Source organism: Dermacentor silvarum, chromosome 8, assembly GCF_013339745.2.
Source record: "Dermacentor silvarum isolate Dsil-2018 chromosome 8, BIME_Dsil_1.4, whole genome shotgun sequence".
In the NCBI taxonomy this organism is placed as follows: domain Eukaryota; kingdom Metazoa; phylum Arthropoda; class Arachnida; order Ixodida; family Ixodidae; genus Dermacentor; species Dermacentor silvarum.
In genome coordinates, this window is record NC_051161.1 from 1,574,783 (window position 1) to 1,601,082 (window position 26,300).

At 50.1% G+C, this 26,300-nt stretch overlaps 1 protein-coding gene and 1 long non-coding RNA gene across 2 annotated transcripts in view; one reads left to right on the forward strand and one right to left on the reverse strand.

Annotated features, from left to right (window-relative positions):
• LOC119460513 (intermembrane lipid transfer protein VPS13A) overlaps positions 1 to 26,300 on the reverse strand; it is a 1,139,096-nt gene that overhangs the window by 1,026,299 nt on the left and 86,497 nt on the right. The window contains exons 9-14 of the mRNA XM_037721434.2: positions 20,629 to 20,686; positions 20,444 to 20,565; positions 17,049 to 17,230; positions 13,222 to 13,366; positions 4,928 to 5,155; positions 4,638 to 4,857 (exon numbers count right to left, since the gene is read on the reverse strand). Coding sequence (XP_037577362.2) covers positions 4,638 to 4,857; positions 4,928 to 5,155; positions 13,222 to 13,366; positions 17,049 to 17,230; positions 20,444 to 20,565; positions 20,629 to 20,686 — 955 coding nt within the window. The remainder of the gene's footprint in view (positions 1 to 4,637; positions 4,858 to 4,927; positions 5,156 to 13,221; positions 13,367 to 17,048; positions 17,231 to 20,443; positions 20,566 to 20,628; positions 20,687 to 26,300) is intronic.
• The window catches only part of LOC125947490 (uncharacterized), a 409,960-nt gene that overhangs the window by 373,535 nt on the left and 10,125 nt on the right, over positions 1 to 26,300 (forward strand). The window lies entirely within an intron of this gene.

The following is a 26,300-nucleotide window of genomic DNA, read 5'->3' on the forward strand; positions in this document are numbered from 1 at the left end:
CCAATCCTCCCAAGCTCATGCAGCCAATCAACAGCCAGCTACCCTGGCAAGTCACGGCCTGGGACATTATGGGACCCTTTCCCAGTAGCTGGTGAGGCTACGTTTTTCTCCTGGCTGTCACAGATCGCTTCACGAAATGGGTAGAACTTTTTATTCTTCGGAAGTTAACGACATGGGCAATCTGGGACAAGATGACCAAGGTCTATAACTGCTTCGGCTTCCCGGCGGAGCTGATAACGGACAATGCGTCCAGCTTCATGGCCAAGGTGTTTGTGGATGCCTGTGCCGCCTTTGGCATTAAGCGCCGCAAGACAACCGCATATCAAATACAGGCCAACCCGACAGAGAAGATTAACCAAAACCTCAAGCCTTCGCTTGCGGCCTTTGCCCAGCAACACAGGCATTGGGATGTCTGTCTTATCGAGATAGGCTTTTCCTAGTGGTCCACAGTGAATCTTTTGACAGAGTACATGCCCAGTTTCCTCAACTTCGGGAGAGAGCTGCCAAACCCCATGGACCGCGTTCTGCAGACCGGCAGCAGGGCATGCACCACAAAAGCTGGCCTCACCGGCTACACAGCGGAACAGCGCTTACAGATGGATGCGGCCCTCGACTTGGCCCATTCCAACCTGGAAAAAGCACCAGCTGAACAAAAGGCGCAATACGACCAGTCACATCGGGATGTGCACTATGGTGTTGGCGGTCTCGTCCTCAGACGCAACCATGTCTTGAGTGACACTGCCAAAGGCATTTCTGCCTCCCTAACGGCCAAATGGTTGGGCCCATACCAAGTGGAGACCAAAATGTCCCCTCTGGTATATAAGTTGGCTGACTCCCAAGGGAGACCAGTCAGCAGTCCAGTTCACATCTCAAACCTCAAGCCTTTCGTTGCCAGGAGAAGCAACTAGGGAGAGGGGGAGGCAGTCAACGAACCACAGGCAAACCAACATGGCTGGCCGCAGGACACGCCACTGGTATGACTTGCAGAAATGCACCTGGACAGCCTTTCTCCCACCAGCTAGTAGCTGGACCGTATTCTCTACTGTGCCGGTGCAGCTACGGAGTGAAGGTGCACCTTGAAGCGGTGACACGCCTTTGTGGCCTAGTATACCCTGTTTGGTCTCACTCGGGCTCTTGGGACAAAGGAATGACAACACCGTAGTGCAGACAATCAAAAGGGCATTTATTGCACCTTTCATACACTAATACACCCTAGCCGAATTACTACCAATAGAACATTCAAATGGGCGCGTGACAAATCAAGGAAGTCCAACTCACCGCGACCGGATAGCGAGCGAATATGTTTGCCCCATGCTATGACACCATCGCCTAGTCGTTCACGTGTACGGTCACGCGAACAGTGGCGCATTCGAACGATCCATGTTCGTCCATACCGGTGCCCTCCTCCTAGCCACGCAAGACGGTCTCGCGAAGCGTGGATCGGCGCACGCGCGGGACGTCCGCATCACTCACCGACCCCAACCCGAAGAGGAAGCGCCTTCAACCTTTTCCCCCAAGTCACCCTGCCGTTCCGTGGCGTTAGCATCGCGACACTCGTGCCATCTCTCGCAATGCGCCACAATCCGCCGGCACTTAGTCACGCGGAGAAGTCGGACTACAGGAGACGCGAGCTATGTGGGGAAAACAACATCAGGGGACGCGTGAGAATAGCGCATCCCCACAACCCTCACGTGTTGCCCAAGCCTTGGCCTGGCAAATGCTCCTTCTTGGGCAATCAGCCACGTGGGCACCTTTTTGGCAAAGCTGGGGAACTTCTACTGTCCTTTCCCTTGCGTCATCTAGTCTTCTGCACCTGGTTCCACTGTGCCGCCAGTATTGCTGACCACGGGGCCAGCTGTCCCTGGTCCTGCCGCCATGACTGACTCCTGCCTTGAGGGCCACGAACTCGTGCCAGCATTGCTTCCTGCTACCTAGGCTGCTGCTCACAGGGGCAGAACCGCCCAATCAAGTTCTGACGCCTAGCCGAGGATGCTCACTCCAGCTACCACTGCTAACCTGACTGCCAGTCATCACGGCCTGCCATTCCGGTCAGCGCACAATCTGGGGAGCACAGTGACTTTCTTAGTGACTGCTGCGTCAAAATGGCAGCCACACCCCACGGCAGCTCCTGTCTGGCAGACCTCAAGCGTTGCTGGATGACTCATGGTACTATCCCACCTCGTCCTTCTTGGCCTGCCGACCCTTCCTTCTGGCAGTGGGCCCTTCCTAGTGTGCGGGACTTTGTTGACCAAGGCAGGCCGCTGGTTTCGAATCAAGAGAAGCGACATCTTTGTCTCTTCGAACTGCTGTGGCACCTTCTCCCTGACCTGATCCCGATGAAGACACAACACCATCTTGGACTTTGCCCCGTTGGCTTAGCCTTCTTTAGTGAACCTTGCCACTTGGCCTCGGTTACCCTCCTTTGCGAGCTGGCCTTGGTCTTTAGGAGGGGGGCACGTGGGGATTAAGGTGCCTTTTCGCGCCTCGTCCCCCAGCTCGCTTGTTGTGCTCAGCTCGATCTCCATTAAGTGCCACCGCAATTGCAGCATGGCGGACACGGCTGGTACGCTGGAGTCAATCTGCGCAAACTGCGCCTCTCCCACCTAGCGTTGAGTCACCACGCGAGCATACATAACCGGGATACGCCCTGATTAGCCTCCCGAGTGGCGGTCCTGGGGCGCCCTCTCCCCCTGAGCTGTCCTTCCGCTGAGCGCTTCATTACCGCGACAGATGCTCACAGGCCCGCAACGAGTTGGCTACATGGGACCTTCACTACCGCGGCTTCTCGCTGTCGTGCTTGGTGGACCACTACCTGGTTAGCCCTAGCGGTGCGGGCGCACATACTGATCGGTCTTGTAAGCTTTTGCCTGCAAGCGCCATGACTGTCGCACTGTGCTACGTTTTGGGTTAATAAACCCATGTTTGTGGGCGATCTGATTCCGGAGCCTTCTCTGCACGGTGTCAGAGAGTCGACGAACCCTGCTGTAGCACCCTTCTGCTTTGCAGAGTGGAGAAGCATCGTGTCCTAGTAGGGTGAGCCTTGTGCAAACCCATCTCCACAAATACAAGCTGAAACTTCATTATTTGAATAACCTAGAAATGACGGAGAGACAACTAATCCCATGGCAGGCTTTGTAACACAACAGAGGATGTAGAGTGAGCACAGGGCCAATGATCAATGTTGATTTTAAGCAGCAAATATAAAATGCAAAACAAGCTGACAATCACATCAGTAGGATGGTATGAGCTTAGGTGTAGGCAAGGTACACTCGAACCTCGTTATAACAAAGTTGAAGGGCAAGCCGAAATTACTTCTTTATATCTATTACTTCGTTATACCGACTATTGGCCTTTACTGCAGTATATGCCCAATGGTTTATACAAATTCGAATATGCAAGTAAGACTACAGTTCCACGGCCCGTCGGCCCGCTACATGGCCTCATATGCACTAGAAATTCAATAAAACAACAGGACAAGGCTCTCCGGTGTGTTCAACACGAGACTTTTTAGTACCTGAGGTGAGAGCCATTACGCTACCGTCCTTCTTTTCCAATGAGACGATCTTTCGCTTCCCCTTTCAACTTAACTCGCTGATATTGTCGTGAAACTGGTTAAACAGCGACGTGATCGAAGGGAACATTTAGAATGCTATGATGCGAATGAAGTCAGTCATGTTCGAGCAGCATGTGGCACACAACACGGTGCGCCAACTACATACGCAGTTGGGGCGGTATTCTCGGGCGACCTCCCTGAGTTTCGGAGATATTTTTGCTTTCACGAGATTTTGCAAACCCGTCGAAGTATACAGCCTACAGAGCTTGGCACAGTGCCAGAAATGCGGACGTATATGCTGACGCATTCGGCCCTTGAAAGCGAAACTATCTGACCCGTCGCTTTCTCGTGGCCTTGCGGTTTCACTGTGTGAGTGTGCCGGCTTGGCTTGGCCAGCTCGTGCCTGTTTCACGCAATCTCGGAGGATACACCCAGCTACGTCAGCACAGCCCGGCTCACCACAGTGAGAGAGAGAAGTGGAGGCACTGGTTTTTAGCAAGCCACATGCAAGCATCCTCGATTTGTGGCACGGTGCAGCTAGGCATTGCCTTTCAGATGGCAATCTTGGAGGATGCGCCTAGGTTCGCCAGCTATGTACCGCAGCAATAGAGAGGTGCGTTAAGATAAGAAAGAAGTGCTGCTTGTGCACGGCCACCATGCGCGGGACTACACGTGGCGGTGACCGTGCACCGACCGCGGCGGTGACGGCATATTCGAGACTGGAATTTTGAAATGCCGCACCGTACGAATGCGGAACCTGGCAGAAGGCGATCTGCTCCGTGCGCAACAGTCAGTACTTTTGGTTTCCAAGCCGAATCGTTATATCCATTAGCAGAACAATTTTATTTCGTTAAAACGAGGATTTAAATACATGCATCTCTATGGGGATTTCAAGGGGAATTGCATTTACTTCATTATATCCCGTCTCGCTATAATGAGGTGTATATGCCGAGAGTAAGGAATGTCGTACAGCAGTTCAGTAAGAGCTCAACTGGAGGGAAGACCATGACAGTCTTTCTTTGTTGGCATCTTCCGCAGGCACTCATCTTTGCAGCTACTACTGCTGATGCATGAGAGACCTTACCAGTAGCTGACCTCTCCACTGACAAGACAGTGACCAGGTCATGGTGGTCACTAGAGGCACCCTCGATGACAAAGCCCTCGGCACGAGTGGACACCTTGAAAGCATGCGCCCCGGGACGGGTCTCCAGGCTCATCAGGAACTGACTGAGCGTGCACACCAGCGCCTCATGGCCACTGCCAGCCACCAGAGACAGCGTGCAGTTGGCCAGCGTGAAATTCACCTGCACCATGCAGACAGTTGGCGGCTGTTTGCACCCAGTTGGGAACAAACTACCGAGAGGCACCACCCACCTTGTGAGCAATGTAGTGCTCGGGCACCTCAGACGAGGCATCAGCATATTCGATGGCCTCGTACAGCTTCTCCTTCTCCTCAGGGGTGAGACGGGACCAGAAGCTGCGCTCTCGCTCCCCAATCACCTCTACCTCCTCCGGCTCACTTTCAGCGCTGCCAAACCAGGAGGCCCACCAGCCTCGGTCTCGCTTGCGTGGCACGGCACGATTCGGCTCCTCCCGCAGAAGCTGCAAGAGTGTCACTCCACAGTGGATTCAAATCAATTGCACAGTGAACACCAGCACAAGGTTGTCGAAGGCACACAAAAATGATCAATCCAACTCTGAAATCACCATAGCACCTCATAACATCATCAAAGGAATGCAACAGACTTTGCAAACACTGTTCAAATTCCAGTGATGTGATTGGCCGAAGTCATTTTGGAGCACCTTCCTGCAGCAGTCAAAAAAGCGTTTTCGAGCATAAAAAGAGGCTTTTGGAGCATCTAAAGGCATATTTGAGAATGGAAAAGTTGACTTTGAGAGAGAAGGAGGAAGCCAAAGTAAAACATATAGTTGTGTCCAAAAATGGGTGTTGGCGGCGATTGCGTAACCCACATCAGATATTGCCCCAAATTAAAAATATGACAACTTGCGTACTATGTTGTTTGGTCTGTTCACCAAGTGTAAATCAGTGGCGTACTCTAGCTTCCAAACTTCCATAGGATTGCACTTCTGTATTGCACAACAGTCAGGTCAGTGTGGAACTTATTTCATTTCAATGTGACTAGTGTGGGGAGCACACGCTGCCACCTTCTCCCGCGGGCGCTCGCCCGTCGCTTGCAAACGGAGCGCACGCGGCGGTAGCCGGGCGGATATCTCGTGCGCACACAACGCGCGCCGCGGGAGCCGGGCGGACATGGGAGAAATGCACTTTGCCCTCTCCCGGTTCTCGCTCGCCTCTCGCGACGCGCGCTCCCGCGCGGGAAGAGGGAAAGTATCCAGCGGGCGAGGAGGACACTCCCCTCGCGGAAAGGTAAAAAGATATAAAAGAGCGCGACCGAGAGACCCCCAGGTCTCTCTGACCTCGCTTGACCTACCTGCCCATACGGATTTACCCGTTGAAACCCGTGAGTGACCTCGTTTGCGTGACTACTACATGCGACGAGGCAAGCCTATTTTATTAGTTATTATACAGAGCGGACTTCCCTCTGCAAGTGTGTTTTATTTCCCACAGCAATAAACGTTGTTGAGTTGTCTCGCTTGTTGCTTTATTCGCCCGAACCCTGCGTAGCTGCGATTACACGCGCTACGGGTTGGGGAAGACCCCCACATTTGGCGCTACCAACGTGGTTCGAATTCGGCAACACGGCGAGTCTTTTTCTGTTTTTTGGAGCTGGGACTACTGAAGTTACAGCAAACAATGGCGATGGGCTTGTCTGACTTTCCAGATTTGTTCATGTTGTCGGATGTAGCGGCAGATAATCAGAGACCTAGTGCTAACGCGGCGGCAGCTTCCGAACAAACAGGTAGCTTTGATTTTGAGTGTTTCACGCGGAACAGTCAGGATCGCGGAAATGCCACGTTGGCAGGGTTTAGGCCTGAAAGTAGGCCTAACACGCCTAACACCTCGCCGCTTCGTCCCGCGGACTCGGAGCCACCTACGCCTCTAAATAGTTCGACGCAAGCTGCGGATGCGTCCGAACCTTCGGGCGGTAGTATTCCGTCAAGCGAAATAATGCTGCAGAATGCGCTGCAAGTCATGCAGAGCTTAGCCGGCGCCCTGCAGAAAACAATGCAGGCCCCGTCGCAGAGCGAGCGACCACGAATTAAGATAGACATGCCTACCTATAGTGGGTACCACGATCGCACTAGTGCAAACGAGTACCTCGACCGTCTGCAGTATTATCATCAAGCAACAGGGCTTTCAGACGCCGAACGTGGTCCCTGCTTCACTGACTGAACAGGCGGCTCGTTGGTTCCGACTGGCCGGACACAGAGCTCGCACAGTAGAAGAGTTCCACGTGAACTTCCGCGAGGAATTTCTTCCAGCCAACTACGAGTGGCGTTTGAGGAGAGAGTTGGAGTTGCGTACCCAGCATCCGGACGAGTCCCTGCTGGAGTATGTTCGAGCGATGGACGAACTTTATCGTCTCGCAAGCCCTGTCGCCACTGACGCTGATAAAGTCGAGCGTGTCACACGGCAAGCGCACCCGACTTTCGCGGCCTACTTCAGGGAATGTAGGTACCGAGACTTAGACGAGCTCGCCACCTAAGCAAAGCGCATCCAAGGGGACATCCTCGCGGCACAAGCATACCGTCCGCCTCCACCCGCCGCGCTGTCACTCGAGCCTCGCTGCGCGTGGAACGGCGGCGGGATCGCTTCACATTCCCCTAGGGTCGACGCGTCGGCATCGTTCGCCGACGAGCAGGTCCAGCGTGGTTGGGAATTATCAGACCGTGCCTTGGACCCGTACGCCTATGCGCTGAAAACAGCACAGCATAACGCGCCGAGGCAGGAACTTGCGAGAACAGAGAAGCGGCACATGCCGACCGCCGAGCGTGGAAGCTACGGCCCGCCGGATTGGAGCGACGGGCGCCCACACCACCGAGGCTTCGGTGGCCGTTGCTACCAATGCGGCGGACTGGGGCACATCGCCCGTGACTGCGCAAGCACGCCGGGCCGAGGTCGAGCACGTGGTTCGGGAAACGGGCGAGGCCGCCGGTGATCCACCTTGGGTCCCGGGCGGCGATCTCGAACACAACTGGTGATTTCGATTTACTTGCGCCTTTGGCTTGTCGCGTAGGAGATGTCGCGGACTCGCAGGCGCCGTTCATCGAGCTAACGATAGCCCGAAAGAAGTTTCCCGCATTATTAGATACTGGGGCAAGCGCTTCTTTATTTGGTGACGAGGTGTTGCAGCATCTCCGCGAGAACAATATCCGCTTAAGAGATAGTGACATCACTTTCCGCCTTGCTTCCGACACAGCACAATCGATCAGGGCAGCTAGATTAGTTATTCGTTGGGAGAGACGCGTCAGGCGACAACACCTCGTACATCTTCCCGGTCTGTCAGTGCCTGTTATTTTAGGTCGAGACTTTCTCGCCAAGTCGGGCATTTTGATAGACATCGCCAGCAGAGTTTACCGAGAGAACGGAACGGGTGTTTTGAAGCGTTTCGCAAAAGCGCCCGTGCCTGCGGCGACACGCCAGTCTCCGGGGGCGGCGCGAGCGGGCCACACCCAGCCGCAGCCGAGCGAGCAAACCGTAATCGGTAAAGAAGATCAAAGCAACGGAAAGACGGTGGCACAACATTGTGCCGCGACGTTGCAAAGGGCAGCGCACCCACTTTTATCAGAGGTCAACAGCCTGCCAGAGAGAGAAAGGGCACGACTGTCATCGCTGTTGTACGAATACGACGCGATTTTATCGGCCGTGGAAATGTAATCCACGGCCGATAAGCTTGACTAAACGGAAAGCACTTGACAGCGCCTTAGACGAACTCATCGACACAGGCGTTGTGGAAAGATCGAACAGCCCATGGGGCTTCCTGGTAGTTCTAGTCCCGAAGAAGGACGATACTTATCGCCTTTGTGTAGACTACCGCTGGCTGAATGAGGTTACGAAGAAGGATGCGTACCCTCTACCCTCCATTTCCTCTTCAGTATCTAACCTAGGCGGGGCAAAGTACTTTACGACGCTTGATGCTAGTCATGGATATTTTCAGGTCGAAATGGACGAGCGTGACAAAGAGAAAACGGCTTTCACTTGTCACCGCGGGCTCTTTCAGTTCAAAAGAATGTCTTTTGGCTTAGTCGGAGCTCCCGCTACCTATCAGAGGTTGATTGACCGAGTTCTAGGAGATGCGAAGTGGCAACATGCTCTCGCATATCTCGACGACATAGTGGTTTATTCAAACGTATAGTTCGCCGATATCTTTCGGCGACAGGTAGCTCAGTGGTTTATTCGAAAACATTCGACGAGCACTTGCGCCACTTGAGAGACGTCCTAGACAGGCTGAGGTCTGCAGGTATCACGTTGAACCCGAGTAAAGCTCAGATAGCTGCGAACAGAATAACGCTGTTGGGATTCACGTTGGACAACGGCAGCATTCTGCCGAGTGAGGATAAGCTCGAGGCTATACTGAGCTACCTGTCGCCGAAAGATATCGGCGAACTGAGACGCTTTCTGGGATTGGTGAACTTTTATCGCCAATTCATTCCAGACTGCGCGGCAGTGCAAGCGCCTTCAACGAAGCTCTTGAGGAAAGACGAGCGTTGGACTTGGGGTCAAGAGCAGGAGGCGGCACTGCGTGGCCTCACAAAGGTGCTCGCTGACACAGCAGAGTTGCAGCTGCCTGACTTGAACAGGGAGTTTGTGATTCAAACAGATGCAAGCGACCCGGGGTTTAGGTGCAATTTTGCTTCAGGAGCACGGAGGCATTCTCCGACCGATTGCGTTCGCGAGTCGTTCGTTGACGCCGGTGGAAAGGAACTACTCGGTGACAGAGAAGGAGTGTCTCGCGATAGTTTTCACTCTGTGAAAGTTTGACTATTATGTCGACGGAGTGGCATTCACGATTGAGACTGACCACATGGCTTTCACTTGGTTGAGGCGCTTGAGTGAGCCGAGTGGCCGCCTGGCGCGTTGGGCACTGCTGCTGCAGCGTTACGACTTCACCATGCGCTACCGCAAAGGAAAAAGCAATGCCGCAGCGGACGCACTTTCGCGAGCACCAGTCCGAGGCGAGAGAGAAACCCTGGCCGTAGCCCGAGTAAGGGACGCGGAACAACCGTCGATCCTGGGCAAGAGCGTGAACCACGTAGATGTTGTCGGTTCCGCAGGAGTTGTCTTCAGCAGAAAGGAGCTGTTCGAGGCTCAGTAGAAGGATATGTTTTGTCGAAAAGTGCTCGACGGGCTCCGGAAGCTGGGCGGCGCGGCCGCCGCGCACATGGAGGCAGCTGGTATTGCTGTCGGAGCGGAGCGCTCAGGAACAGCTGGTAATGCTGTGAGCACGCTGGATTCCTATCTGCTGAATTCCGACGGCGTCCTGCTGAGGTATATTCCCACCGAGAACGACACAAGTGAGGCATTTAAGGTGGTGATACCACGCGCGTTGAGAGGAGCACTGCTACGCTACTTTCGTGACTCGCGCATCGCTGGGCACGCGAGCGGCCCCAAGACTTACGTTAAGTTGTGTCGCTTCGCTACCTCGCCAGGCATGAAACGGGACGTGATTCACTACGCCCGATCGTGTCATGTGTGCCAAAGCGTGAAGCCACAAGGCGGACGACCGCCCGGCTTCATGCAGCCTATCGACAGTCAGACTCCCTGGCAAATCGCGGCATGTGACATCATGGGACTGTATCCCACAACACCGAGCAGGAACAAATTCTTGCTGGTGGTCACGGATCACTTCAGTAAATGGGTAGAACTTTTCCCCCTACGAAAACTGACGGCACGGGTGATCATGGAAAAGTTGATGGAGGTTTTCACCAGGTTTGGTTTTCCAGAGCAGTTGATAACGGACAATGCGTCCTACTTCACTGCAAAGGTGTTCGTTGACTCATGCGCCGCACTTGGCATTAAGCATAAGAAAACGACAACCTACCATGCTCAGTCGAACCCCACTGAACGAGTCAATCGCAACATCAAGCACATGCTTGTCGCATTCTCTGAAAGGCATAAGGACTGGGATACCTACCTTCCAGAGATCGGGTTTGCATTGCGATCGACAGTGAACCACTCGACTGGGTATGCGCCTTCTTCTCTCAACCTGGGGAGAGAGCTGCCGAATCCGATGGATAGGGTTCTAGCGGATCGCAGCGGAATGCCAGTCGCGCCGTCAGCATGAGCTGAATACGAGACGCATCTACGTGCCAAGATGACGGAAGCTTTACATAAAGCACGCTGTAATCTTCGCACTGCAAGGGCACAACAGAAGGCGCAGTACGACTGCTCGCATCGGAACGTCCACTACGAAGTGGGCGATCTGGTGCTTCGACGCCAGCACGTTCTCAGCGATGCTACCAAACAGTTTGCTACCTCGCTGGCGCCGAAGTGGACCGGGCCGTATCAAGTGAGAGAGAAGGTTTCTTCGCTTGTTTGCCGGCTCGAGAACAAGAAAGGAAAGCCGATCGGCGGACCGGTACACGTATGCGACCTGAAACGCTACGTGCCACGTGATGAGCAGTGGGATGACGATCAGGCCGTCCCTCAACTGCGATCGGTGAGAGAGAGCAGTCAGAACCGAACGGCGAGCCCGCAGCCGCGCTACAATTTGCGTAGCAGGCGAAAGTAATCTGACTGCTAGTTGTGTAACCCGACGACTGCGAGGAACATTCGTAAGTCCGGGTGGCGTTGCGTACCGCGTGAGCATACAGCCGCGCCGGGCTGGCACCTTGGTAGTTCCTGCCAGGGAAGCGAACGTCTAGTGACCACGGAGCGCCGAGTATGAACGACGAGTCGGCGAGGCCACGACGGGAATGTGGCGTGAACGTTCGACACGTGGGTGTGCGGTTTCACCAAAGACTGCTGTGAGGGACAGTGCGGTGATTATCTTGTGCTGCGACTCGAATTGGTGATGATTCTTGCGAACATTCCCTTCGTAACAGACATCGACGGGGTCCCCGGATACGGCCAACTTTGCTGCTGATCACAGTACCGCTTTGTGCAGTTTGCTAATAATTTCCAGGAGCAGAGCAAGACGAGATACGGCCGTGCGAATTGCCTGCAGTACGCGCTGGAACAACTGACGCCGTTGCAGTACTGACGGCGCTACGCCGGCCTTGGAGCCGCACGAACCGCTAGCCGGCGGCCGGCAGATGACCACCCTTTCCAGCGCAGCCGACACCTAGGGGGTAGCACTGAGAGTCATCTTCAAACCCGACAACGATCCCGCCTCGCAAGCCCGAGCAGTGCAGTGGACCAGCCACCTCCGAGTCGGCATCAAGTGTCCGCCAGCTGAGGGCAACTTCACCACCAGCCCGACGCTTCCTCGGTCGCCAACCTCGGCGGGTACTCAGGCAAACGGACGTCCCTAGGTGCCAGCCTCAACGTACGGGGGCCTTCTTAAGGGGGGGAGGATGTGGGGAGCACACGCTGCCACCTTCTCCCACGGGTGCTCGCCCGTCGCTTGCGAACGGAGCGCACGCGGCGGTAGCCAGGCGGACATCTCGTGCGCGGCGCGCGAGCCGGGCTGACACGGGAGAAATGCACTTTGCCCTCTCCCGGTTCTCGCTCGCCTCTCGCGACGCGCGCGCCCGCGCGGGAAGAGGGAAAGTATCCGGCGGGCGAGGAGGTCACTCCCCACGCGGAAAGGTAAAAAGATATAAAAGAGCGCGACCGAGAGACCCCTGGGTCTCTCTGACCTCGCTTGACCTACCTGCCCATACGGATTTACCCGCTGAAACCCGTGAGTGACCTCGTTTGCGTGACTACTACACGCGACGAGGCAAGCCTACTTTATTAGTTATTATACAGAGCGGACTTCCCTCTGCAAGTGTGTTTTATTGCCCACAGCAATAAACATTGTTAAGTTGACTCGCTTGTTGCCTTATTCGCCCGAACCCTGCGTAGCTGCGATTACACGCGCTACGGGTTGGGGAAGACCCCCACACTAGATATGCTTAGCTTGTAAACATTGTAATGATTAGCTTTAAAAAAAAAACACTATTTACAATTCACAATGTAAATAATGAAAACGTGTACGCTAATGACATATATGAAATGACTAGACAAATTCTTGGCTTGCAGACCCATCAGGAAGCAGGGGACTTGTGCGGCACTGCTTGCGCTTTCCTCCTTCAATTACAAACACTGGCTAGTTAGCGCTCTTCTGATGCGACATTTTGTCTAGAGCAGCAGAGAGCCCCTTGCCTTGCCTACATCAAGCAAGGCCTGCCTACATTAAACGTCACTGAAACTCTTGGTCTTTGTTTGCACCGTGGTTGATGACGAGCTCAACATTCACCAACACCTTCGTTGTAGTTTTTACTTCCTGCTGAAGTAAAACTACTGCTTCGGTGTGGAAAAGTGGTGTCGCTTGTGATGGTAAATCGCCTCAACCTCAAGACATTAGTTTCGTTCTTGAAAGTAGTGGAAAACGCCTTTTGGTGCAGTTTTGGAGAACATTAGTGAAAATGTACCAGGATTTGCCTTTTGGAACAGCAATCACATCACTGAAATTCTTTGAAGATAGATGTGTAGCTTTTAATTGTCACAACAACTTTTCTGCCTCTCTGAGGTAAATCTAATCAATCACAGCAATGTTCCTGAGCTGTGAAAGTGAAAACAATGAAGCGCACATACTCACCTCTAGCTTGGCCTCCTCTCTGGCCATGAGAATGTTTGAAACATCCAGCTTATCTTCCAGCATTTGCACGTCAACACGAATTTCTGTATCATTTGGTGTCTGCAGCCGCTTGATGTACATCTCCTTGTACTGCCGATAGTTCAGCCTGCGTTAGTGTTGCAAACCTCAGACCAGAATAACATCCAGTGAGACTAATTAGAGTGCTTTCTTTTTACCTTTTGAAACGCCTGAGGGCTGTAGGCTCCAAATTCTTAAACACTACAGCACTGCACTTGTATTATTTAGAAGCACTCTTTTGCGGTCACAGGAGTGGCTGAAACAGTGCTTTGTACAGCATAGACCACTTATAGCCTAATTCATGGGTTCTCAAAGTGGGTTCAGTGGAACCCAGGGGTTCCGCAGGCCCCTCCTGGGCGTTCCACGAGCCACGGATAAATATTTCCTGGTTCCGCCCTCGCCAAGTATGCATCACCATAGTCATCAGCGAAAATCGTACGTTATAGCAACGCCGGAATGCTTTGTGCCTAATTGTGCCTTTTAAGCCTTTATTCTTGCACTTATCACCGTGCATAACACCACGTTGGTTACTGGCCACGTGCCTTCGTAACTGTGCAGGCGCCATCCATGATCGCGTCAATCCCCACCACGGTTTCATCTGCAGCGGTTGCTGCAAACAGTAGTTTCATTTTTACTCGGTGCACACGTCGGCCGCGTGCCTTAAAAAATGCATAGTCGCCATCTATGAACACGGCGATAGCGACCGCATCTTCATCCGCAGTTGTTGCAGCAAACGGTAGTTTCATTTTGTCTTGGTGCGTGCGCGGCCGCCTGCCTTCAGAACTGCAAGGTCACCGTCGATCGCGGCCGTGCTTTCGTCCGTAGCGGTTGCGGCAAACAGTAGTTTCGCTTTGACTCAGTGCAAAGATGTAGAGGATGAAGCGCAATGGACGGACAATTTGTTGGCAACCAGCTCGCTGGCTAAAAAATTTCAAGCAGAAACTCCTCCGGGAGTTGTCTAAGTATGTGTAAGCGTTGTGCCACTTGCTCATCTCCAAGCAGACGGGTGTCGTTATCAGTTTTATGACACTTAATCCGGACAGTACAGATGACAGCGCTGAGGCGACACAGACTGGTCAGGATGGAAAAGCAAGGTGCATTGATAACGCACGCAAAGTACTGCAGGTGGCGGCATCATGTGCGCTGATGACGCTCCGATCATCATAAGCCGTTATCGCTCTTTAGGTCCTTGTCCATCCGTGCCGGACCATTATGAACCGTGATCAAATGACTCCGGCAGTGGCACAGACCGATCAAACATACTCTGGCACGGCCGCGCAGACCGTATCTTAAAAGCGATCTGCGAAGCAGACAGACAGTGCCAACCACTGATAACTCCGTGTGCTGCGTTTTCGCCGTTTCGTTTGCGTTGAACCGGCAGGCGGCACGAGGGTAAAGTCACTCACTGCTGCGGGGATCTTCTTACGCAAGGGACGGATGGACGGATGGACAGACTGACGCACGAACAGTTTTCTCGTTGGGAAAGCATAGAAATGTTTACGCATTTCAAAATAATGTATGTGCGCGCGGTAGTGAAAATCGTGCCTCAAATGATGCGCTGCGAAGGAAGGCAAGAGGCCTTCTCCACTGCGAGCACTAATCAGATACGAGATGACGAGAATTACAGTTTCCTCACTGCTATTGTGCAAAATAGAAACAGGATTTGCCGATTCATTCAGTAAATAAAAGCGGGTCGACGTAGTATGCATTCGTTTGTTATTTTATTTATACGTGGGATAATTTGACATTCACTTATTTAAAATTTGGGCATTTTTTTTTTTTTGGTCCCGTGAAATCGAATTAACGAGGTTTTGCAGTACGCAAAGTAGAGTCAGCACTAATTCTAAGACCTTTTGTGATGAAAGGTTAAAAGTCTCCCCATGTGATATGCTCTGAAAACTCATTCTTTCTCATCATGCTTAGGTTGCGATGTTGTCTTGTCTTGGCTCATGACGAACGTGGCAAGAGCTGTCCAGCTCATGTCTCCAAGTGTAACCGCTGCCTTGGAGCACCCAAAGGATCAGGCTGGGCACACTAGTGCCCTGTCATTTTCAGCCGCAGGCCCAACAACTACGTTCATGAGGAACATTTATCGGTGGTTCGTGCTTCATGAAGTCAGCAACACGATGCAGCATATACACCACAATTTTTTGGATGCCAGTCGATTCGACAGTGCTGATCCGCGGCTTGAGGTCACTTTCCTTATGTACTTAGAGGCATTAAAGAAAAGATCTGGACAGGCCCTTGAAATCCTCACAGCCGAAACGTATGAAGCGATTCTGTTAACCACCCATTCGACAGTGGCATGCGTCAGATATCTGTTGACAAAAGAGAAATTCTCTTTTGTGCTCACTCGAAAATTCAATAGAGATCCAATTGAATCCCTCTTTGGAAGTTTGCGAATGTCATCCAGGTGCAATGACAAGTTGGACGTTCGGGCTGCACTGTCGGGTCACGAAAAGCTACGGAAGACCGGCATTCCTGCGTCTAGTGCAACCTCCAATATTGGCCATAAAGAATGTGTTGCAATGTCGGGACACATACTGGATGATACACTTTCCTCTGCAAAACCAGCTTCTGCATCAGCTCCAACGCCTCCCCTGATGTCGAATCTGCAAGCAGGGCCGCAGCTCATGAGAGCAAGATTGGTATTGCAGAGACTTAATACCACAATTTTGCCACAACAGCTGCCATCACTTGAGAGTTCAGCTACTGCCTATGTGGGGGGCTACATTGCAGGGGTTGTAGCAGATTGCGAGAACTGAATTACTTGGTGTACGAAGCCGGTAAGCAACCAGCCGTTCCTTCAATTCACCCGGAGCCAAGACTGAGGTGGGCTGCTATGACCTATACACCGGAAAATACTGTACTTCACGAAGCACATCGCGACAGACACACATGAACATAAGAGCCACGTTCAGTGCGGAGGGCGTGCCGCTGATAAGTGGCCAAGCAAAGGCTTCTCCGCTGCATAGGCAACAGCCTGCCATCTTTTTTTCCTTGTTCATTCACTCAGCATCTCCTCCTCCGCACCGTCGCTCTCTCCTCCCATTGGCCAGCAAATTTAATTGAGAAGCACACTCGCTGCTTCGCTTGTCTGGGGGATTTTCCCACGGAAGCCCCATTATAAGGGGTATCTTGTGTTGTACGGCTGCACTATAAGCAATAAGCATGTAAATGGAATTCTATGGGAGGGCAGCATTCCGGGCAAGTTGGTAGTCCATTACTAAAGTATTATTGCGCAACAAAAGGACATGGACAGCAGAGACGGCTGAAAACCTATCGAGGACGAGTGCACTATTGTGTCCCATGGTAGGACGCAGCTTATCCGGGAAATAACTGAAGTGCAGATGATTGCGAAATTGGGTGATAAGTTTGTTAGTTTCCCGTCACTGGCTCTCACAGAAAAAGAACTAAGTTTCTTGGAGGCGGCATCGCTTGACTCGTAACTATGTTACACGAATACACAATTCTTTTAGTTCATGTAGCCGCATGCGTAGTCTATACTGCTTTACAAATATAAACTGATTCAGTGGCACAATAAATTTAGTTGAAAGTTTGCACTTGGTGTGTGTGTTCTTCTCTGCCGTCCATGTCCTTTTGTTGCGCAATAATACTTTAGTTATCTATGGGAGGGTAAACGGGAGTCAGAAAAGGGCCGGTTCTGGACTGTAAGCGACTACGTTATAAGTGGTCTAAACTGTCTAAGCAAAGCCAAGATATGAGAAAAGTTTCTTAACAAATTCAAAGTAGACCCCATGGCTGCACACCTGTGTTTCTTGATTGATATCCAGGAGTAAGGCCTAACATATTCTCCGACGACCGCATTGTATGCGTACTGCCACCACACTTTTTCATTCCCTTCGCAAGGAACGTTCGGCCGATACTTCCTGTATCGCTGGTTGACCTCCATAAATGCGAACGACTGGCCAAGCAGGATCATCTCCAGGTACTGCAAAAGGTGCAAACAGATGGTTCTGGCCATTAAATACTCAGCTCAGAGTGTGGAACAATCAGCAAAGCAACCTGAGTAGCTACAGCAGGGCCCAACATTTACTACATTCAAAGGGCAAAATAAGTAGCTCAATAAATGAGCAACTACAATAACCACAGGTTCTAAGAGGGTGCCACTATAACATCCAGTGATGCAATTACACCACCTGAAGACAATCTGGCCACCACAGGTTCAGGGGCAGAAAAGGAGATCAACAATTTTGCATACTGCTGGTGTCAAGTGCCTAAACTGGACACTAAAGAGCAACACTCAGCCCGTGATAAAGAATTCTTTCAAAACCTTTTTGTTAATTTCAAAGATTTATTAGTAGAATAGAAAGTGAAAGTATCAGTCTTTAAATCTGGTGTCGAAACCTCAGCATCATTACACCAGTTTGAGGCCAAAAATTTCAAAGCAATTATTCACATTTGGGCAGCTGTCGCTCAGTGACAGTTCTTGAAACTTGCTCAGTTCAGTCTTTTGCTCATTTCGAATACAACACAATTAATCTTTACAGATAAACACTTAACTAGGCCCAAGCAAATATCAGCGAAATCCATGACATCACAGCTAGTGGGTGTGGGAGCTTCAAGGCCTCGTTGCCACCTGTCTTTTATGGCACGCGTGGTGCTATTGAGTTATTGCCTTAATAAAATTTGGGTGAGTGAACACTTCATATTAAACATAAAATTCTTTTTGCTCCAGTTGTTGGTGACCTTCAAGTGACCTTGAGCCAAAAGCCAGAGCCATTATCTGGGCACTCAAACGAGAACATACGTGCATCGTTGCGAGAACAAAACGAGATCATCTGGGCAACCAGTCAAAAGTTAGGAAAATGCGGTCTCTGGCCCCCAACCCTTTGTAAAGGAGTGCATTACATACGCTAGATACTTTCCAAACAAGTTACTACAAAAAATATTGCTTCAGATTTCCTCCTAATGTTTGTTCACAATATCACTCAAGCTGTAACTTCTAGTACGCTGAAGTTATATTTGTCATTTCCAATAGAGACGTTCAAAAGGCAGATAGAGAGGTTGCCTGTGCTGTTTTGAACACCAGCGGTCCGTGAGTCGTGAGTGGTCCACGACAAGAAGAAAAAGTAGCGGTAGACGCTGAGCGCGCTGCACTGTTGGAAGAAAAGCAGTTGAAGGCGACGGCACCACAGGCAGCAAAAGATGCTATATGGTAGTCGTTTCATGCTTACATCTACTCTCGATTACGGGAGAGCCAGCATTTTTTTTATAAGATCTGCATGCTTTCCAGTGCAGAGCTGCTTAGCCCGATCTTTGCACATGCTTCTGGATTCTGTCCTTTGTTGCTCTGCCCACATATCACTCATGGGTTGTTTCAATCGGTCCTGTCGATCATGACGAACCATGTACTGGCAGTGATCATGTGCTGTGGAGAGGCTGTGTGTAGCAAGGCATCAACCATGGTTCTTGCAACCAGATATTGAGAAACTGAATTGTAGATATCCGGTTTGCAAATCAAATTATTTGAACATTTAGAATTCAACTTGTATTCACGTAACCAAGTAATCGCGCACCTATATTGCATATGTGAAAACCACATAAAATTGGGCATGTGCTAACATCACAAGTCCACCCAGAACAAATAAACCTGAGGGACAAATGGCACATTCTTAATCATAACATCCCCCCAAAAAATTCATCAGTTCCGATGATAAAGAAATTGATGTGCACAAACTGTCCCATTCATGGCAGTTATACGATAAGATTCGACCTCTCTTTGAGGAGATTGCTGGGATGAGACGAGTATATAGTCTATGTGCGCTTCTGAATTTAAGTCGACGCCTGGCACGTCCATTTCTTTTCTTAGTCCCAGTCTTTCTTGCACTGTTCATTATGCAATTTTACCAACCCGGCTAAAGTACCATAGTACTTGTCAACCTCTCTTTACTGTTGGTGCCCATCTTAGCAGCACTAAACAGAGGCACACACGTGCATCACAACAAAGGTTGTCAAAGCTTATCATCAGTTTCTGTCGTTAAAGCAGTAAATTTGCTCCATTTCACTGTTTATCCCTGGGGCCTCTTTTCTCTCCCTCTTTGGAGGGTTTGTGGCGTCAGTACATGGTTTGACATATTTTTCACGTAACGGTAAACCTAATGTCACCAGACATCCCACTTTTACCGCCCTGGTCCCACTGTCCTACGCCTTACACATGGGATGAAGCTTTGTCCCGCTTTGGCTTCTCAAGACCCCGAGTTGTACCGAAATGCCGCACTGTGGTGCTGAATCTGCTTTTGACTTTCTTAAATGTGGTGGCACCACGTTCAAAAAGACTTGAAAGGCAAAACAAAACACTGCTGGAAGTGAGGCTGCAGCACTTATGATTCTATAAGTATTCGGAAAGAAAACCGCTTGCTTGCCCTCACGTGGTCAGAATGGCACTTTTACTGACAAAAGCACAATTCTGATCAATAACACAAGGGCAAGCAAACAGCTCACTTTCTGAACCGTTATAAATTTGCACCCCTTCTAGAATGCACGACCACTTACGGTTCGCATGTTTTCTCGATCCAGCTACAATGAACTTTTCAATGTGTTGGCTAACGAGCTGCAGCCAAGCCAAAGCACGCTAACCACGTCGTCTTCACGCCGTCTTGCTTGTCGCGCATGTCGTGTTGGAAGCACGTGGAATAATACCAAAATACAAGGGCACACTGTCGCGGGTGGCAATTCTGTGGTCGGTGCTTGGACGTTGTTGACGACGACAGTGTGGCTATCTGGTGTGCACACACTAGCCCTACCCTTGCTGTAGCGTTGTGTGCCTTGACTTGTAAATATATCCTCTCTACATAGTTTCCCCCGTAACAATATTTACCGAATAGCTTGTAAAAGTGGAAAAGTTCCCCTTCACATAAACAAACACTTGAAGAAATGTTGAATTTTACTCCCCCCTCACACGAGAGTTGTCTCTCAAGCATACATTGTGCACATACATTCTGCACAACTGAAGCTTTGTTGATAGCAAGTATCCTCAGTTCTTTTCATACCACCTGTAATTTTTCAACTTACTCATCAATTTTAACCATGATTTGCTTATGTGCATCACTGTTGGCCAGCATCAACCGTAGTGCTTGTTCTGGATTAGCTTCTAACCTCCAGAATAAAACATCTGGCAATCATGCTGAAAAATAAGGCTCACCTGCTGTCGAGATAACTGCAGCGCCACATCTTGCAGCAGAACATCCACAAGAAGCTTTGGTACCTTGGATTCGAGCGACTTGTTGAAGATTACCTTGACCTTCGCTGATATTGGCTTGAGAACTGCCAGAAAAAGACAAGTCCTTCAAACAAGCAACCCCAGCTGAGTGCACTTCAAGTACATACCGAAGTCAAATTCCTCATTGCCAATGCTGAATGTTTCCAGTGCCTTTTTCATCAGGTTCTGGGTGAAAAAAAAAAAATATCCATAGTACATTAATGTGGTGTCCAGCTTTAAATGATGACACACAATTTTGAATATCCCTTCCACAGCTAGGTTCGCAGAAAGCTACAATGCAGCAGGCATACAAGGTTTGGATGAAAAATGTAGAAGTCCCGATGGTGTCAAAGGAAGATAAAAATGAGTTGAGCAATGTATACAATGCCAAAAAAAGTTATCCTTACTGACTCCAGAAAAGACGCAACAAAAAAAAAGACACGTTCTCCTACACCAGCTCACTATGACGTTTTGACAGCGTCTGCTAAAGACTAGTTAATTTTTAATCGGCCAAGATTTGTGCACTGAAAAAGCCAAACACTTGGTAAAGTTTCAAAACATTTACTAAGCCACAATGGCGCAAATATGAAAAAAAAATTTAAATATGTTTGAAATCCATGACATCAGGCATCCCCTTCAGTGCTCTCCCGTTCATTTTCTCTTCTGGTAATCAACATCTTACTGCAACATTAACAAAAATAGTGTTTTGAAAGAATACTTTGTCACCCCAAATATTTTACAAAAATTACCAAAAATACATAATTTCTTTTTTATTGATGCACCGTCTACAAACATCACACAGGTGTACCATCTCTTAGGGCACCTGAAGAAAACAAATATATTAGTTTGCAATTTAAGTGAGATATTCACATTGTCTAAAGTTGTATTCGGAAGTTCAACATCATCATCATCATCAGCCTATATTCATGTCCCCTGCAGGACGAAAGCCTCTCCATGCGATCTCCAATTACCCGTCTTATGCTAGCTGATTCCAATTTGCGCCTGCAAATTTCCTAACTTCATCAACCCACCTAGTTTTCTGCCGTCCCCGACTGCGCTTCCCTTCTCTTGGTATCCATTCTGTAACCCTAATGGTCCACCAGTTATCCATCCTACGCATTACATGACCTGCCCAGCTCCATTTCTTGTGCTTAATGTCAACTAGAATATCGTTTATCCTCGTTTGTTCTCTGATCCACACCGCTCTCTTCGTGTCTCTTAACGTCACTCCTAAGATTTTTCGTTCCATTGTTCTTTGTGCGGTCCTTAACTTATTCTCGAGCTTCTTTGTTAACCTCCAATTTCTGCCCCATATGTTAGCACCGGTAGAATGCAATGATTGTACACTTTTCCTTTCAATGACAGTGGTAAGCTCCCAGTCAGGATTTGTAAATGCCTGCACTCCAACCCAATTTTATTCTTCTGTAAATTTCCTTCTCATGATCAGGGTCCCCTGTGAGTAATTGACCTAGATAAACATACTCCTTTACCGACTCTAGATGCTGACTGGCGATCCTGAATTCTTGTTCCCTTGCCAGGCTATTGAACATTATCTTTGCCTTCTGCATGTTAATCTTCAACCCCACTCTTACACTTTCTCAGTTAAGGTCCTCAATCATTTGTTGTAATTGGTCCCCATTGTTGCTGAATAGGACAATGTGATCTGCAAACCGAAGGTTGCTGAGATATTCACCATTGATCCTCACTCCTAAGCCTTCCCAATCTAAGTGCTTGAATACTTCTAAGCATGCAGTGAACAACATTGGAGAGATGGTGCCTCCTTGCCAGACCCCTTTCTTCATAGGTAATTTTCTACTCTTCTTGTGGAGAACCAAGGTAGCTGTGGGTGTTAGAGTGGTGAAAATATATCTATTTTAGTCCATGTTGCTATGAAGCCCAAACCGCATGAGAGCGATTTGGTGTACGACGGCGACAAGCGACGAAACGGGCCGCCACGTGAACAGATAGCTCGTTTTTGTCGTTCAATCGCTCGGTTCTGGAAATCTAGAATTCGTCGCTTGTCGCTCGCCGCCCGGAAGTGCTATGAGCGACTAGCCAATAGTAGGGTGGCTAGAATGGGGAGGTGTGAATACCGGGGGTTCAAACGTGACCCCCCAGTGAACCGATGCCTGTGGGGCGGCGCTGTTGACAGAGGCGTGGTAGAGTTACTGTATATGCCATAGGGAGCATATACAATAACTCTAAGGCGTGGTAAGGCGTGGTAAGGCACGCAGCCGAAATGAGCGCATCGCCTGCCTCGCTTTCGAGTGTCGCATGCTTTCTGCGAGCGTCAAAGAATACGTCTTTATCATGAAAACAACGTTTTCTCAGCCCACATCATTACTCCTGGGAATTTTTACGGGCCCAATTCGCATTGCAGCGATAGATTCAAACGCATTTTTTCCGTGCACATGGGAACCTTGCATTTCAACTCCCTCCCTATGCGACCGTCGTCCTCGAGGTCAGCAGTCGATCACCCTATGCGTGCAGTAGGACCTGTGAACTGCAGTCATTATTTGATTACTTCTCGACGTACAAACCACATTTTGCCAGCGCTTGCAGACCTGTAGCATGTCCTTTCGACGCTCACATAGGCAATTCCCTATGATCGCAGACAGCAACAGATCTGGTCATGAAATCGTTTATTTAAGTGAGGAAAACAACTATGGGAAAATTTTATCTACAACACGCAATATTTCAGTGTTCTTAGTTTCTCCTCACTGCCCTGCTGATTGACACCTTTAAGCAAAAAATGAATCCTTGTGATGCAATAAAAACATACAACTGATGCTGTCAGGGCAGCAGAATGCTCTAGGCAACCAATTTTTGGCACATCACCAATTGACTGCATAAACTCTGCCACAGTTTTGGCATGCAAACGTGTTAGACTAAATGCACGAGTGAGTTTGTTTACAAGGGCATTGACCAGCTTGTAGAATGATTCTGATTGATATAAAAGGCCCCCAAGGTCCCTTCTGTTCGTTCTTTAGATTCCACAACGGTTTCCTTGTGAAGCTGCCCAGCCAAGTAAATGCTACAGCTGGGAAGTCCTCCAATGAAGAACACTACCATTTTGGTTAACACAACAAGCGCGGCATTTCGTTCATCGCAAGCTCTGCAGTCTGGTAACGAGCAATGTTGTTTTGTTTAAACTTCTGCAGTGACCACAGTTCCGAAGGTCGCTTATAAGCTAAAAAATGAACAATTATTCTATGACTGGATTGGGAATTCCATCCCGCTGTATATTTGCAGCCTACACGTCTGCCGGTGGGCATTCCCCCGTCGTGTCAAGACAAGCGCCGCTTCTCTTGTAAGGTAATAATAATAATGTAAAGGGGTGCACTGAACAATTCAAATGGTAGCGTCTATCCGTAACCGAAAAGGCAGGTGACGCAGAGCAGGAACAGCTGGTTGCCCGAATGGCTCACACTCGTGCTAAGCACTGGCGATCTGGCTGGCCCACTGGTTGCACTGCAGGCATTGAACAGACGATCTGACTGGCCTTGTCTTATGCTCTTCTTCTTCATTACAATTACCCCCGGTGCAAAAGCGGAGCCATCCTGGCAACTTACGACGTGGAAACGAGCAGGTCATAGAATTGTTTCAGGCGGTGAACGCGGACAACATCCCGTCCACGGCGGTGCTAGTCGGATGTCGGTGTAAGCGGCTCTATGACATAGTTGACCGGAGAGGTGCATTCTACGATGTGGTATGGTCCATCATACTTCGAGAGAAGTTTTGTAGGAAGTCCAGGCGTGGTACAAGGCACGGACAACAAGACAAGTGTGCCGGGAGTGAAGTTTGGATTCGTAGTGTTGCCATCACGATTGTCTTTTTGTCGTTGTTAGTCGTCGGAGGTGAAATGTTGGGCTAATTGACAGCATTCCTAGGCGTATCGGGCGACGGCTGAAACGGGAGCACACTCTGACACATCTGGTGTATATGGCAAAACCGTATCGATGGTATGGGAAGGATCGCGACCGTAGAGAAGGAAGTACGGGGAAAATCCTGTAGTACTTTGGGTAGCCGTATTGCATGCATACGTGACAAATGGGAGGATGATGTCCCAGTTTGTATGCTCCGATGAAATGTACATTGCGAGCATATCACCAAAGGTTCGATTAAAACGCTCCGTAAGCCTGTTAGTTTGAGGATGGTACGCCGTGGTGGTCCGGTGAACTATGCGGCATTGAGCAAGCAGAGCTTCAACCACCTGCGACAAAAACATGCGGCCTCTATCGCTCAGCAGCTCCCGAGGTGGGCCATGACGAAGAATGAAACGATGGAGCAGAAAGGATGCAACATCACTGGCGGTTGCTACAGGTAGAGCGGCGGTTTCAGCATAGCGTGTAAGGTGATCAACTGCAACAATAATCCATCGTTTGCCAGCAGGTGTTAGCAGTAGCGGCTCCTACAGGTCAATTCCCACACAGCTGAAGGCATGGGCACGGCACGGAAGCAGCTGTAATAAACCGTGGGCCGGATGAGGCGGAGATTTGCGGCGTTGGCATTGCGGGCACGAACGGACGAACTTTTGGACAAAAGTAAACATTCCTCGCCAGTAGTAACGTTGCCGCAGGTGCTCATACGTCTTCAAAACACCGGCATGTGCACAATGTGGGTCAGTATGGAAAGACGTGCACATGTTGGAACGCAAAGACCTAGGGATAACTAGGAGTCACTTGCAACCATCGGGCTGGTAGTTGCGTCGATACAAGAGGTTATCCCGGACAGCAAAATGAGCAGCCTGGCGACGCAGGGAGCGGGAGATGGGAGACTCTGGCGAGCCAGAAAGGAGATCCAAAAGAGAGGCCACCCAAGGATCCTTGCGCTGTTCTGATGCGAAGGTGTCGATGTTGACCGACGACACCGTCTCAAAGGTGGAGTGGGAGGCAGTGTCGGCTGGCAACGGAGAGCGAACAGAGCGTCAACATCAGTGTGCTTGCGGCCTGAGCGGTTGATGATGTGTATGTCGTATTCTTGAATGCGAAGAGTTTTAAAGAGGATAACCAACAAAGGGCGTGATGGTAAGCAACCACGTTGAAAGGTCTGCCATATAAATAGGGGCGAAATTTCCCGAGTGCCCAAACGATGGCCAGGCATTCTTTTTCTGTGACACTGTAATTGCGTTCTGCTTTGGTCAGCGCACGACTGGCGTAAGCAACGACGCACTCAGAGTAGCCAGGCTTGCGCTGCGCAAGGACAGCGCCACGGCCAATACCACTGGCATCCGTATGCACTTAAGTTGGGGCGGTGGGGTCGTAGTGTCACAGTATAGGCGGACACGACAGGAGACGGCGTAAGGTCACGAACGTGGTGTGTCATACAGGAGACCAGGAGGACAGGTCGTTGGCGCAACTTAAGAGTTGTGTCAGAGGCGATATAATCGAGGCAAAATTGCGAACAAAGCGTCGGAAGTAAGAGCAGAGGCCAATGAAGGCGCGGAGTTCTTTGAGTGTCTTAGGTTTAGGAAACTCTGCCACAGCGCGAAGTTTTGATGGGTCGGGGCAGATGCCGTCTTGGGATACGACGTGACCTAGAATCATGAGCTTCCGCGCGGCGAACTGGCACTTTTTCAAGTTCAGTTGCAGGCTCGCGTTGGTCAAGGATGTCAACACTTGCCTAAGGCAGAGAAGATGCGTGCTGAAATCAGGTGCAAACACAACGATGTCATCGAGGTAACATAAACACGTGCCACTTTTTACGCTGCGCAAGATATTGTCCATCACTCGCTCAAATGTAGCAGGCACATTGCATAGGCAAAATGGCATCACATTAAATTCGTATAAACCATCTGGAG